The sequence below is a fragment of the Taudactylus pleione genome, unplaced genomic scaffold (genome assembly GCF_031769625.1).
Source record: "Taudactylus pleione unplaced genomic scaffold, aTauple2 ptg000044l, whole genome shotgun sequence".
In the NCBI taxonomy this organism is placed as follows: Eukaryota; Metazoa; Chordata; class Amphibia; order Anura; family Myobatrachidae; genus Taudactylus; species Taudactylus pleione.
Genome location: NW_028284446.1, coordinates 7,621,576 through 7,635,590, shown reverse-complemented (window position 1 = coordinate 7,635,590; position 14,015 = coordinate 7,621,576). Strand labels below are relative to the sequence as shown.

Below are 14,015 nucleotides of genomic sequence, written 5' to 3'. Positions count from 1 at the left end.
ATATGTCAAATTACTCATTATTTTTCTTCTTGGATCATAGAGAAACATAACACTTGGGTCATATCAAATCCGTCTAATGGTGACAGCAAGTTTTGCAGTCAGAATCCTGCATTATTACTTTGAAGCAGAATTACACAAACTGCTGATCTAATTTACAAACGCACTTTGGCTTTGCACCTATAACTTTATATGATCTGCCAATGCAAGGTGCATGCCTACTCTGCAGTCTTTGAAGATACCTCTTCAAACTAGAACTGCGTCTATAGCTGGGTACACACTAAGGGGTCTATTTACTAAGCCTTGGATGGAGATAAAGTCGACGGAGATAAGGTACCAGCCAATCAGCTCCTAACTGCCATGTCACAGGCTGTGTTTGCAAACTGACAGTTGGGAGCTGGTTGGTTGGTGCCTTATCTCTGTCACCTTTATCTCCATCCAAGGGTTAGTAAATAGACCCCTATATGATGTGTGTACCCAGAGACGAGATGAAGCAATTGAACTATATATATCGCACCGGCCATACACACTACACAATCCTGTGTACGACTACGCAATATATCATTCCATGCTGCATATAGCAGCATAGCCTCGTTTAATACTTTGTCCCATATGTGTGCCTCACAGCAGATGGGACAAAGCAATGAATGTCCAGCGTGCTCGTGCAATAGAGTGTACACTCTATACGATCCGCACAATATATCAATCCAATCCCAGTCGGAATGATATATCGTACGATATGTCTTATAGTTGCTGCTTACATTTGTAGCCCCCTACTGTAAAGTACATTGTATCTTGGTGCTATATTATAAATACATGTTAATAGTGTCAATACAGGGAGGCAAAAAATTGGGAAGAGGTACAATTTGCAATACTATATAATTCACATAAAACATTCCAACCTTCTTGCACTTAAATTAAAATTGTTTGTAAATCTTCTAAAATACCAGTTTTATTTTAATAAAACTGACATCAATCATTAGAGAGAGCAGACATCGGGACTGTATTTCGAATGCTGTCATCATACTACACAAACCATTACACATTGGCGACATTTTTGCGCATCAGGTATATTGAGGTCTGAGACAATAACGAAAAGGAGTTTGTGCCTTGGCCATTTTGAGTTTTTTAAATGTGGTTCAGTGACTGCTCTACTGGTAAATCCTTCAGATACATGTTCACAAACTTCAGTATCACTGTTAACGTGTGTTCAACAAGCACAGGCTCCAGTGTGGTGATACACAGGGAGTAAATACTACTGGGTACAGCATGCAGCAGTCCAGTATGCGCAGTGACACGCTAAGTACTAGTACGTGCTGAGTTACTGTAGTGCATTAAGGCACAGGTATGTCATCTCTCCCTTTCTCAGTCTGTAATGTGTTAACTGTCAAATTCTCTTCACTTAATCCCAATCAAAGTTAATAAAATGGAGTTGGGGTGAGGGAAGTCGATGGCAGTAGAACAGTCCATCAATAATGACACCTATTATATTGGCCTAAGTAAAGAGCACCTATATTTCCAATAGCAGCCACTAGTTTATGACACTGAAATCTTTTCAAAACAGTATTATCCCTCAAAGCATATGAATGAATTTGATTAACTGACTAGCGGCTAGCTGTATCAAAATGATGACATTTCTGTATCTGTGCTCTTAACTCTAGTGTCTCCAACAAGCCAGCTTTGGAGGTGCTGGTAACTATACAAAGCGTATCAATCGAATAAACTGGAGAAAAAAGGAGCCTCTGAAACGTGGTCTGTTTGGGGCACTAGAGGACAGAGCTGTACATGTCGTGAACAACTAAGAAGCAGCTGCCTGAAGATACTAAGCATAAGCCATTCTCTAACCTAACAGACACTTTAGTAATAGTCAAGCTGATTGTCCTTTCTCTAGAAATCATCTTGTCAGCATTTATTTTGTGTCTTAGCTCATGCTCACAAATGCCATTCCATTCCCTTAATGATCCAGCGGGTTGAATCACAATATGCACAGCCATGAATGCATATCCGCGTATACACGGCACAAAACTGGCTGAAGGTGACATATCAGCGTCCATGTACAACATGATTTAACTTACCAGATAATAAGCAGGGCGAAAAGTCACTCATGTGCATAAGCCATTAGCTGTCCATGCACACAGGGACATCCACATCTAAATATGCAGTTTTAGACCAAACTGACCCGGATATATGCAGTATATGTCAAATTTGGGTACTCACCTGCAGAGCTAAACTGGACTTATATCTGGATCTGTATGAGCAGCATAACTCTATAGATAAGGAATGCAAGTGTTTCTTTGACCTGCCATACTAGACATATATTTTGGGGATGACAGCACATGCAGAAATTGTGGTGATGTTTGGAGCACTTAAGCAAAAAAGAGATGGGGATAAGAGTTTAACTGCATGATTTAAAGATAACAAAGCCAGATTACACCGTACACACTACCCAATAATTATTTAGTTCCAAAAAATATTTTCCAAATTCTCGTCTCCCTAGGGGAATGCTAATAAGTAGACATCGGCCAAGGTCGGTACACAGGGCTTGATTCAGCAACTAACGCAGTTGCTGATACGAAAGCAATCGACTGATTGTTGCATTCTGCGCATGCATATGCATCGCAGTGTGCGAACCGGCTACTACAATCGGGACTGCGAGTGCAGTGACTACGCAAACCCATCGCAGAGTGATTGACAGGAGGTGCCTTTTGTCTGTGGTGATGGGGGGTGGTCGGTGAAACGCAGGCGTGCCAGTGCATTTCAACGCCATTGCAGGAGCGTGCATAAATTATCCACTGTGATGGCCTACGCAGCCTGAGGACTCATAGCGTGCGTGGAAGTTAGGAATTTCTGAGTAAGGTCAGACCTTGTGCAAGTGTGTGTGAGGCTGTGAGGGTACTCGATTGTACCAATGGTTTTGCAGTCTTGCTAAACATTACGAATGTGTGCTAAGTAAAGTGGGTGTCCTTGTGTAGTGCTGCGACGGGATATCGATCGCAATGAATTAGCATACTATTGCAGATGAACTGCGTGCGTAATGGCTATTGCATTCGCAGTTGCGAATCAGGTCCACACTGCACTTTTTGAACGATACCAAAATGACGTGAACAACATAACGTGTGGAGCACACACGATATCGAGAGACGATCCAACTGGTTTTTGACCAACCATCAGGCCCTGGTGCTGCATGCGCACTACACAATTATCGGGCCTATCTGTCAGATATAGCCATGTCAGGCCGAGATCGCATAGTGTGTACCCAGCTTTACACATGGCACTCATGGTGTCTCTACATTCAGCGCACACAATGGATATATCATGAACTCAATATATATACATGAGTGTATAAACTATTAATCTGAAGTGCTAGATTTTAAAACTATTACCCAGTTATGTAATTACAATCATACAAATAGCCCAGTATTTAGAAAACCTTAGAGCAGGGATAGTTGGACTGGATTAAGGAGGTCCCACCAGCAAGGTAAAATGTCCTTCTATACAGTTGAAAAGCTAATATTTTTGCTAGTACATACAGTCTAACTATAGAATCACATACTGTATAAATATGTTGTGAATAGTTTAACCAACGAGAGGGAAATTTAGTAATTTTACCATGTTTTCTTGTGTCAAACATGCTTCAGGGTTTACTGTCCATGAGACCTGGCAACGGGTTACCTGGAGTCTGAAGGTGCGTATGCACTTGCCGACTAAGAAGAACAGTACAATTGCGATATCGTAATCGTACAGTGGTCCCTCATTCTCTGTAGTGCCTACACTGAATGATATGTCGTTCAGTGCAGGCACCCTCCCTCATCCCTGAACATGGGCGATCTGTTATCGGCAGATTGACTGGCACGTTCAGGCGATGATTGATGTCGGAAACAACCAACAGGAGCGTACATCGCTGGTCGTTTTCAACATTAAACTGCCCGATTTATACGCGATTAATGGACAACTGAACGATAACGATGACGTTATCGTTCAGTCGTCCATTAATATCGGCATGTGGATACGCGGCTTTAGGTTACCAGCAAAAAGAAAACGGCGCATAAATTGATAAATTATAGTTTTGAAGGTTATGGTATGTATCTTAGATTCTGAGTGTAGAAGTAATTTACAACTATATACTAATATTAACAAATAGCACTGTCAAATAACGTTCACATTTACCAACTGTTGTAGCTCTATTGTAAACAAAATATACATTGTGCATTATTTTATATTAATGAAGATTATGCAGAAATGTCCGTTCAACATCACATTGGTAAGAAAAGGATGCTTATGACCTTGAGACTATTGGCAGTATTTTTCTTTGCAGGCTCAAATGTGTGCAATACTTGAGTCCTCATACACCAAGCCTCTATACGCTAAACGGCGCGAGATGTCTGACATGACTGAGCCGCAACGAGCCGTGTAGAATAGCGACTTTTTCTTTACATTTCTGTTTTATTCGCACCGCAGACGCAGCAAAACACCACTCAGTCTGTAGCAGAGACACCAGGCTGCGACTTTAACTGCATAGGAATTTGTTTTAAATATGTACAAAGTCACAGGCGAACTTGGCGTGAAAAACAGCAGTGGCCGCTGCATCATAGCACTTCGTATACAGATTCAGACTAATTCGCACACAGATGTACGGTACAAGTGTTGAATATCAAATTAGTCAGTGCAGTCTCGTTAAGCGGTTTTGTCGCATCCAATTGTTTAATTTTTGTGAATAAAGTGCACATTTGAGCGAAAAAGAGACTCTGCGCAAGCGAAGTGACACAGGACCTGTGAGCTGAGGGCTGTTTGGCGCGACTGCGACAATAGTGTGAACACATCTGTATACAACATACTTACTTGGTTTCCCTAAGACTCTCTCTGTATGTATATAAACATACATATACACACACTCACTCATATTCTTGAATATTTCACAAAGAGGCAAATCTATAGTTGCACATAAAATAATAAATTAACAATACAATTTTCCCATGCACTCCTAGGTACACATATGTTTCAAGCAACTTTCAGATACAAATTATAGTAATTCATGGCACAGCTATAAACACCACACAGCACTAAAAGACACAATACACAGGGTGGATTCAATTATGAACTATAATACCAAATTCAACAGAGTTTCTTTGTAATAATCTATACATCAGACCCAACAGATGGACAATACGGAAGGACAGAAGGAGGGCTAAGAGAGGGTGTATAAGCATCCATGTATATATATACATGTGTGTATATATATATATATATATATATATATATATAATATTTGGATAGCGCAATATAGATATATTATATAGATATATAACATTTGGGTGGCGCAATATATATATCTGTATATGTATATATATATATATATATAGTACATAACAAAAAAATTATGTCTGTAATGTTTATAATGTTAAATAGGCAACAATTTGGCGCTTATGTCTTCTATCACAATAACAGTAATGTTGCACAATTGTAAGTGTTGAGCATTGTTTGCAGTTCTTTATGAAATTTATAATTTCAAAGTAATATAATAATAAGGGCCTATGAACAGTAAGCAACATGTAATATATAAAACAAGGTGTGCAAAAAAGCATAACGTGACTTTGATCTCAAAATTCTCCATCTCAGCCATTCAATTTTATTAGAGATAAGAAACCAGTTGTTCTCAATGTGTAGTGCACATTCTTTATGAAATGTAAGTATACTTACGTAATGGAGGCCAAAATGTTTAAATAAGTATTTCAGCCAAACCGTGTTATAATCAGAAGTCTGATTATAAGGAGAAACAATAACAAGTAAAAGCATGAAATGTATAAAAAATATAGTACAAATACATCCTAAATACATATATTTAAAATTGTAGGAATTTTTTATACAGGGAACAAAAATTGCCTAAACATTTTAAATGTATTTTACAAATGATACACTTAGAAATTACAAATGTAATCAACTATTACACAAAGCAATCTACGTCTTCTAGCAATTACAAATCACAGTGGTGCAGGATTTTTTTTTTTTTCAGAATTTCCCCATGAAAATCTGAGTTGTAATGAAGGGCTGTAGAAAAAAATAACAGTTTAGGATGAAATGTTCCTTTTTTGTCTGATTTATTGGATTTTTTCCTGAAAACTTGTGCAGAACACTCTGAGTAAGTAAGCAGTGCTATTTTTACAGATCGCTATCAGTGTGTTAAATTATGTGAGGTGCTTAATCCTCTCAGACTGTTCTCTTTCATTTAATAACTCAGGCGCATGGAAAGAAGCCGGTCGGGTCTGGAAACGCTGAGCAAAAAAAAAAAATTAAAAAAATGTCGATCCGCACCAGACTAGGGGTCCTTTAAGAATTTTACCATATGTTGATCATTTAACCGAACAAAAGAAATATCTTAGGCCAGAAACAGAATTGCAGGCAGAAACCCAAAACTGGGGAAAAGGAACTGAAAAATGTGGAGTAATGCATGTAATAAAATCCATATGTAGAGTAATCAAGAGTGGAAGGGGACTGCGTGGACAAAAAGGCAGAGACCACAGTCTCTCAACTGGAACATCATATTATTCCGACCTGAGCGATTTATGTATTTTATATAATTCATTCAGAGATTTATAGAACATGCCCAGAGACTTATATATCGAGAATACATTTTGGAAAGTTAATCTCTCTACTGTAGTTTTACAACAGCTGGAAGTGTTTATGTAGCAAAGGTACAGTATATGCAATATGGCCTATGTTAGGCCAAAAAAGTTGAGTGTATAACAATGAATTTTAACGATTTTATAAATATATTTATATATTTTTATACACCTACATGAAGTGCAAATCTACTTATCTGTTACAAGACATAAATTACGTTGTATAGATTTTATGAATATATTTATATATTTTTATACACCTACATGAAGCGCAAATCTACTTATCTGTTACAAGACATAAATTACGTTGTATAGATTTTATGAATATATTTATATATTTTTATACACCTACATGAAGCGCAAATCTACTTATCTGTTACAAGACATAAATGACGTTGTATAGATTTTATGAATATATTTATATATTTTTATACACCTACATAAAGCGCAAATCTACTTATCTGTTACAAGACATAAATGACGTTGTATAGAAATAGACTAGTAAAGTAAAAAGAAAATGCACTGGTGGCCAAAGAATTTTGCTTACAAAAAAAGCAATTTTATCAAAATAATGAGTTAATATTTACTGTCTATGGATTTGAGCATTTAAGGTGCTGGATTTCCAGAAAACAATGAAGCTTGTCTACTAATTTGAAATTTGAATAGCTTCTGGTGTTGTTGAATAAAGCCTTTGGATGTTAGCGTTTACTGCACAATTAGTTGAAGGTACACAGGTAGAGTTTGACATAGCTTTTGAAAATAAGAGTCTCTGCAGTTCAGAGATTTTCAGAAATGACAGCTGCATTTTAATTTTTGGTCTGTATGTACTTACTCAGGAATCATTCATCCTGCCTCTATTTTTATAGAATAGTTTGATAGATTGGTGATTAGATGACATTGTGCTCTTCCTTCTACTGATTTAAAAGAAAGAATTTTACTCATGTTCTAATTGCATGCTAGAAAAATAATAACATTATCTCTGCCCATAGAATCATCGCACCCCTCCAAATAATGCCATAATGGATTACTCACCTTGTGCTGGCTGAAAATTGGGCACCGTCAGCAAGCAGACATTCTTAGTAGCACTTTATTTTCTTTAAAGTTCTCATTATTGGGATGAAGAATAAATTACAGCTCTTACTTTGGACCATATCTTTTTTATATTTTCTCATGTAATCTCATCAATATAAAACTTTAAATTGATAACAGTTATATGGTAGAGGCCACAGTAAACATATCAAGCATTTCAACATATTACACAACATACAGTAAGCTAGGCAATCAGTTCTACACAATACACACAAGTGAGGATGTAAATGAACATGCCAAGTTACTAAGAACGACTGATGCTGAAAAAAATCAGCCTTGTCCACGAAATACACAAAAATGGTCCTGATAACATATTCTAAACAACATATTATAGGCATTCTAAGATATTACATGCATATTATGTTTTCAATTGTACCGGTGACGTGCGGTGAGGTTAATGGCTGGGGAGGCATTGGCCAGAGCCAGATTCAAAGACAGATATATAAACCCGAGGGTTCATGTGGGCATTATACCAAGGTGCAGCAGTATATAGTGCTGGAAATTTGGTGTGTTTTGATCAGGGATGTGCGCAAAAGGTAGACAGGGGAGGCAGTGCCTCACCTGCCATACACTTTTTGCTTTCAAGTTTTGACTATAAAAATGATTAGAATAATACAAAGACAATATTTATAATATTTCCTTTACATTTTTCTTATAATTTTTATAGTAAAAACTGGGGAGTATACCTAAGTATGACAGGAAAGGCTCTGCATCACCTGACTGCACATCACTGAATAGTACATACTTTAATCACAGCTTGAATCAGCAAAAAGCCAACTTGTTCTGGTCACTAGTTGCCATTATTTTCTAACCTGGCATGTAAGGCACTTAAATGTATACAACAAATTCATGCACAATAATCATGCCACTTCTTAGTGCATGGCAGCGACAATTAGCCACACTTCAAGATCTAGAAATGTTGTAGTATAAAATAGATAGACACTAGTTGTGTCATCTAAAGTACATAATTCACATACAGTGACCATACAATGACCATGCCATGTTGTGTCATACATACATACACAAAAATTAAGCACGTTGCCAGCCATCTATTATACATACAAAATACATGCTAACTGCTATTGCATTATTCATACAATGTCAGACAGAGCTAAATCATACCTACAACTATTATACCAAAAACTGGTGTACCGTAAAATGAACACTTCAGGTTACTGATTATACTAATATGTACTATTACATTGTAAATGCAACAACCAATTGTGTACACTGTACATACACCAAATATACCAACATGTGTACATATAAAAATAACAATAAATATGTGTGTACATATAAAATAACAATAAATGTGCACTGGTCTGTATATACAAACTAGTCACACTAACACATACTGTGCAGTGTATACTACATTATTAGACAAATGTGTACCGCATGGTGGATTAACTTAACACTGCAAACATTCGGCCCATTGTTAATACTCTGATTATGCCAACCTTCCACTTGTACACAAATTAATACACTTACCACACAATTAGCTAATATACCAATTTGTACTACAATGTGCATGCAGTTATCACTCCAAACCATGACACACATACAGTGATCATGCCAACTTGTACATAGTGTGTGTACAATGCTCAAACTCACCTCTAATCATGCCAGACCATACAGCACCATACTGTACATTCACTGATCATTCAGAATTGTTCTGTAGTATGCACATAGCAACTCATATTGCACTCTACTAATGTTTATGTCAGATAGTACTTAGCCATACAGTAAATGTCCTGAGAATGCCATCCTATAATATAGTAACCATGCACTGATTGTGTCATGCCTACTACTGTACATACATGTGTCACACTGATGTGTGCTAAATTACTCATGCAATAATCATGTAAAAATGTACTCCACTAAACATATACATATCATGCTAACCAAAAGTGCAGTATATAGTAATCAGAATGCCAATCAGTATTTTATTATGCACAGACTTTCCATACGAGCACTATGCAGAACATGCTAACCTGACTCCGCTATACATACAAATGTCATGCAAACTCTTTTTTTGCACAAGACAATTACACTGTAAAAGCACCTACTAAAAATGACAATTTAGATTTCAATATGCAAACTTGCCATTACTACATCAACACAATTCAATCCAACCCAACCCATACTGATATTACAGATGCCAACCTTAACTGCAACAATACACCAAGCATGCCAACAAGTAATAAACAATGTATATAATTAATGCCATCAAATTCTACACATTATAGTAATTAAGCCATCTTGCAAAATAAAAGAAAACGACAAAGCAATGAAGTACACATATGCCAAACTAAGCTGCCCTACAGACATGCACATTGAAACCATGTTACATTTTTCATGCACAATATATCTACTATTACCAATGTGTGGTTGTGACACTCATATCTACCAGATACAGTACATACACTTACACTAAAGCACATCATTATACATATAGTTCTATTTATTTCATAATTCAAACAGTTTTTTATGATGCCTTTCTATTGGCTGGTACAAGTTTATGACGACTGTATTTTAGCCCATTGTACTTAGTAAGACCACCATGACAGCTTCTGTCTTACTTATTGTTACACTTGAAAAAAATGTTTTTTTTGTTTGTTTTTTTTTGTCATAAAATAACTGATTTACAATTTACACTATACACTCACGCTGTCCCTTGTAGCAAGGAATATACATACACACTGACCATGAGTACTTCTTCACACTACTTACACTGATAATACAGTAACTATAGTACACCACACAAATTAAGCATGCCTAATTCTAGTATGACATGAGCCCACAATAACAATGTAACTATATACAATATGAAGCAAACATGATGGAAATGACAGTTTGAACATTAAACAGATTTATTGGAAACTTGTACAATTCAATACAAATACATTAGACATGCCAAGCAATACTGTAATATACAGTATATTGTGCAAGAAGCCAACCAGTCAAATATAATATGCCCCAAGCATGCCTTCCAAGTACACATAATATATAAGACATACGCCAACCAATATTTCATAATATGCACTGTGCATGTCATCCTATACTACATAAGATGCACTAAGCATGACAAACAATACTACATAATATGCAGTGAGCATGCCAATTAATATTACATAGTATGCACTGTGCATGTCAACCAATACTACATAAGATGTACTAAGCATGCCAACCAATTACTAGAAAATATGCACTGAGCATGCCAACCAATACTACATAAGAGGTACTAAGCATGCCAACCAATACTACATAATAAGCAGTGAGCATGTAAATCAATATTACATAATATGCACTGTGCATGCCAACCAATACGACATAAGATGCACTGTGTTTGCCAACCAATACTACACAAGATGTACAAAACATGCTAAACACTACTGTATAAGATGCACTAAGCATGCCAATACTAAATATGCACTGTGCATGCCAAACAATACTACTTAATATGCAGTGAGCATGCAAACCAATATTACATAATATGCACTGTGCATGCCAACCAATAATACATAATATGCACTGTGTATGCCAACCAATACTACATAATGTGCACTGTGTATGCCAGCCACTACATAATAAGCACTGTACATGCCAACCAATACTACATAAGATGCAATAAGCATGCCAACCAATACTACATGATATGCACTGTACATGCCAACCAATACTACATAATATGCACTGTGCATGCTAACCAATACTACATAATTTGCACTGTGTACGCCAACCAATACTACATAATATGCACTGTGTATGCCAACCACTACATAGTATTCACTGTGCATGCCAACCTTTACTACATAAGTTGCACTAAGCATGCCAACCTACTACATAATATGCACTGTACATGCCAACCAATACTACATAAGATGCACTGTGCATGCCAACCAATACTACATGATAAGCACTGTGCATGCCAACCAATACTACGTAAGATGCACTAAGCATGCCAACCAATACTACATGATATGCACTGTGCATGCCAACCAATACTACATAATATGCACTAAGCATGCCAACCAATACTACATAAGATGGTGTAAAGTGTAAACATGCCAACTACTACTGTATAAGATGCACTAAGCATGCCAATACTAAATATGTAGTGAGCATGCCAACCAATACTACATAATATGCAGTGAACATGCCAACCAATATTACATAGTATGCACTGTACATGCCAACCAATACTACATAAGATGGACTAAACATGCCAATACTAAATATTCAGTGAGCATGTCAACCAATACTACATAATATGCAGTGAGCATGCAAACCAATATTACATAGTATGCACTGTGCATGCCAACCAATACTACATAAGATGCACTAAGCATGCCAACCAATTTAACATAATACTCACAATGCTTGCCAACCAATACAACATAATACGCACTATGCTTGCCAACCAATGCAACATAATACGCACTATGCATGCTAACCAATAGTAGAAAATCTGCACTAGCATGCCAGCGATGCTTCAAACACAGACCACCATGTATTAAAAAAGGTCTTTGTGTTACAACAGAACATTATTAAAGAGCAGGCAGAATAACTGCTGAGATAAATCACTTTCAGTTTACTTGTTTTGTAAAATGTCTTTGTTTGTGCTCAAGTCACTTAAACCAAAGAGCTGAATGGATAGTTTATTGGTGAGCCCATTTCTGATCATCAGATCCACTTGTAGCCCATACTGATCCAGTGCATTAGGAGGAGCGTCAGGTCCCTGGAGTTTCTGCTTGCAGCATCTGGAGCTGCTCAGGAAAGCAAATACTCTGCCCAAGTGCAATACAGCATGTCACATACAGAAAACCAACAGAGCTGGTATTTAGACACAGTGCTGAAGCAGATAACATAAAATAAATAAAATGTAGTTTGATGAACATAGCATACTTGAGATAAGTTGAAGTGTAAATAGTTTATAAGCACAATTTCCAACAGCCATGAAGTATATACTGTATATCAGTTTGCCCATTGATTCTCTATCAGTTACATGACTACCTGCAGATTGATTAATTGAAAATGACAATATACTGTACAGTAGAATTGACTGTTGATACACTTTGTAATTGGTCTCTGCCTGAGTTCACACCCTCATATTATATATTAAGACACCTCACTTTAAAATATTTATAGAAGATAGTTACAGTACTTTAAAAAACAATGCCTCAAAGGTGCATGAGAGTTCCTGACAGTACAAAGTGCCCCATGTATGGCTAAGTACTTACCATGCAACTGTATAGTTCTGGCTTATCTTCCCATACCCCACACCATACACACACTGGCCTCTGCTACCCAGCAGCTCTCACCACGTCCCTCATAGGCAGCATGCTGCTGTGGCCGCTGACTTACCAGAAACTTTCTGCATGTACACTATAACCCACCTTCTCAGTTAGAGGGCATATTTTTATTTTTTCCCATTTTCAAACATTGCAGGCCCTTACCTGGGGTTACTCTTGTTCCAGTAGACTGCATAACGATCTGATATTACTTTGCTGGGGTCATCTGTCCAGACACAGACCCAAATCAGGGCCCCCAGGAGCAATGGGACCAGGGGCCCCATACTCGGGGTCCTAATTTTGTTGTTCCACTTACAGCGGACACCGTGGTCCCATGTCCGGACACTATCCTGGGTAAGTGTTCAATTAGGAAGAGCTCGGCAGCAGTGCTATAGGAAGCTGTCACTTTGTGGCTGTCACTTTCTCTCTTTCTCTCTGGCCACTTCCAGAACAGCTCTCAGCTCCATGCCATGCGGGGTCTGACTTGTGCCCCAGTAGCGGATCTGGCTCTCTCCCTTGCAGGACAACGTTGGCTCTCTCTTAGCCCAGGTGCAAGGAGCAGGCTCCGGCTCAGCTCAGTCTCTCTCTCCGCTTTCATGGTCCAGAGCCCAGGAGGTGACAACTCCTGAGCCCGGGGTAAGGGACCAGTCAGGACATCCTGAGGGCCAGGGAGGAAACAGATCCTGAGGCAGAGACAGACTGCAAACAACAGGTATGAAGAAGAAGGCTGAGTCCAAACTACGAAATAGACTGATATAGGTAATTATGACTGCAACGGATACAAAGCCCCACTACTGCCAAATCCCCCTCTCCTCACTCCATCCACACACCTCCCTCCCTCCTCCCTCTCACTGCTATCACTCCGGCCAGCCCTCCTCACTCCTCCCTTACGCTCATTGCTGCATCACTCCCTAGTTCCAGCTCTCTGCCGAAATCTGAATGGTGTATCTTGTTAGAATCCATGCGCCATCTACTGGCGGCGTCCACTCTGTCCAACACTCGAATGGTTCACCCTGTCAGG

The 14,015-nt window shown here is 38.0% G+C and overlaps 1 protein-coding gene across 1 annotated transcript in view; it reads right to left on the bottom strand.

Annotated features, from left to right (window-relative positions):
* Positions 1-13,794, bottom strand: part of EFNA2 (ephrin A2) — a 254,013-nt gene extending 240,219 nt beyond the window's left edge. The window contains exon 1 of the mRNA XM_088460321.1: positions 13,160-13,794. Within this exon, the coding sequence (XP_088316447.1) occupies positions 13,160-13,278 (119 nt within the window). The 5' untranslated portion in view covers positions 13,279-13,794. The remainder of the gene's footprint in view (positions 1-13,159) is intronic.
* Positions 13,795-14,015: the final 221 nt, after the last annotated feature.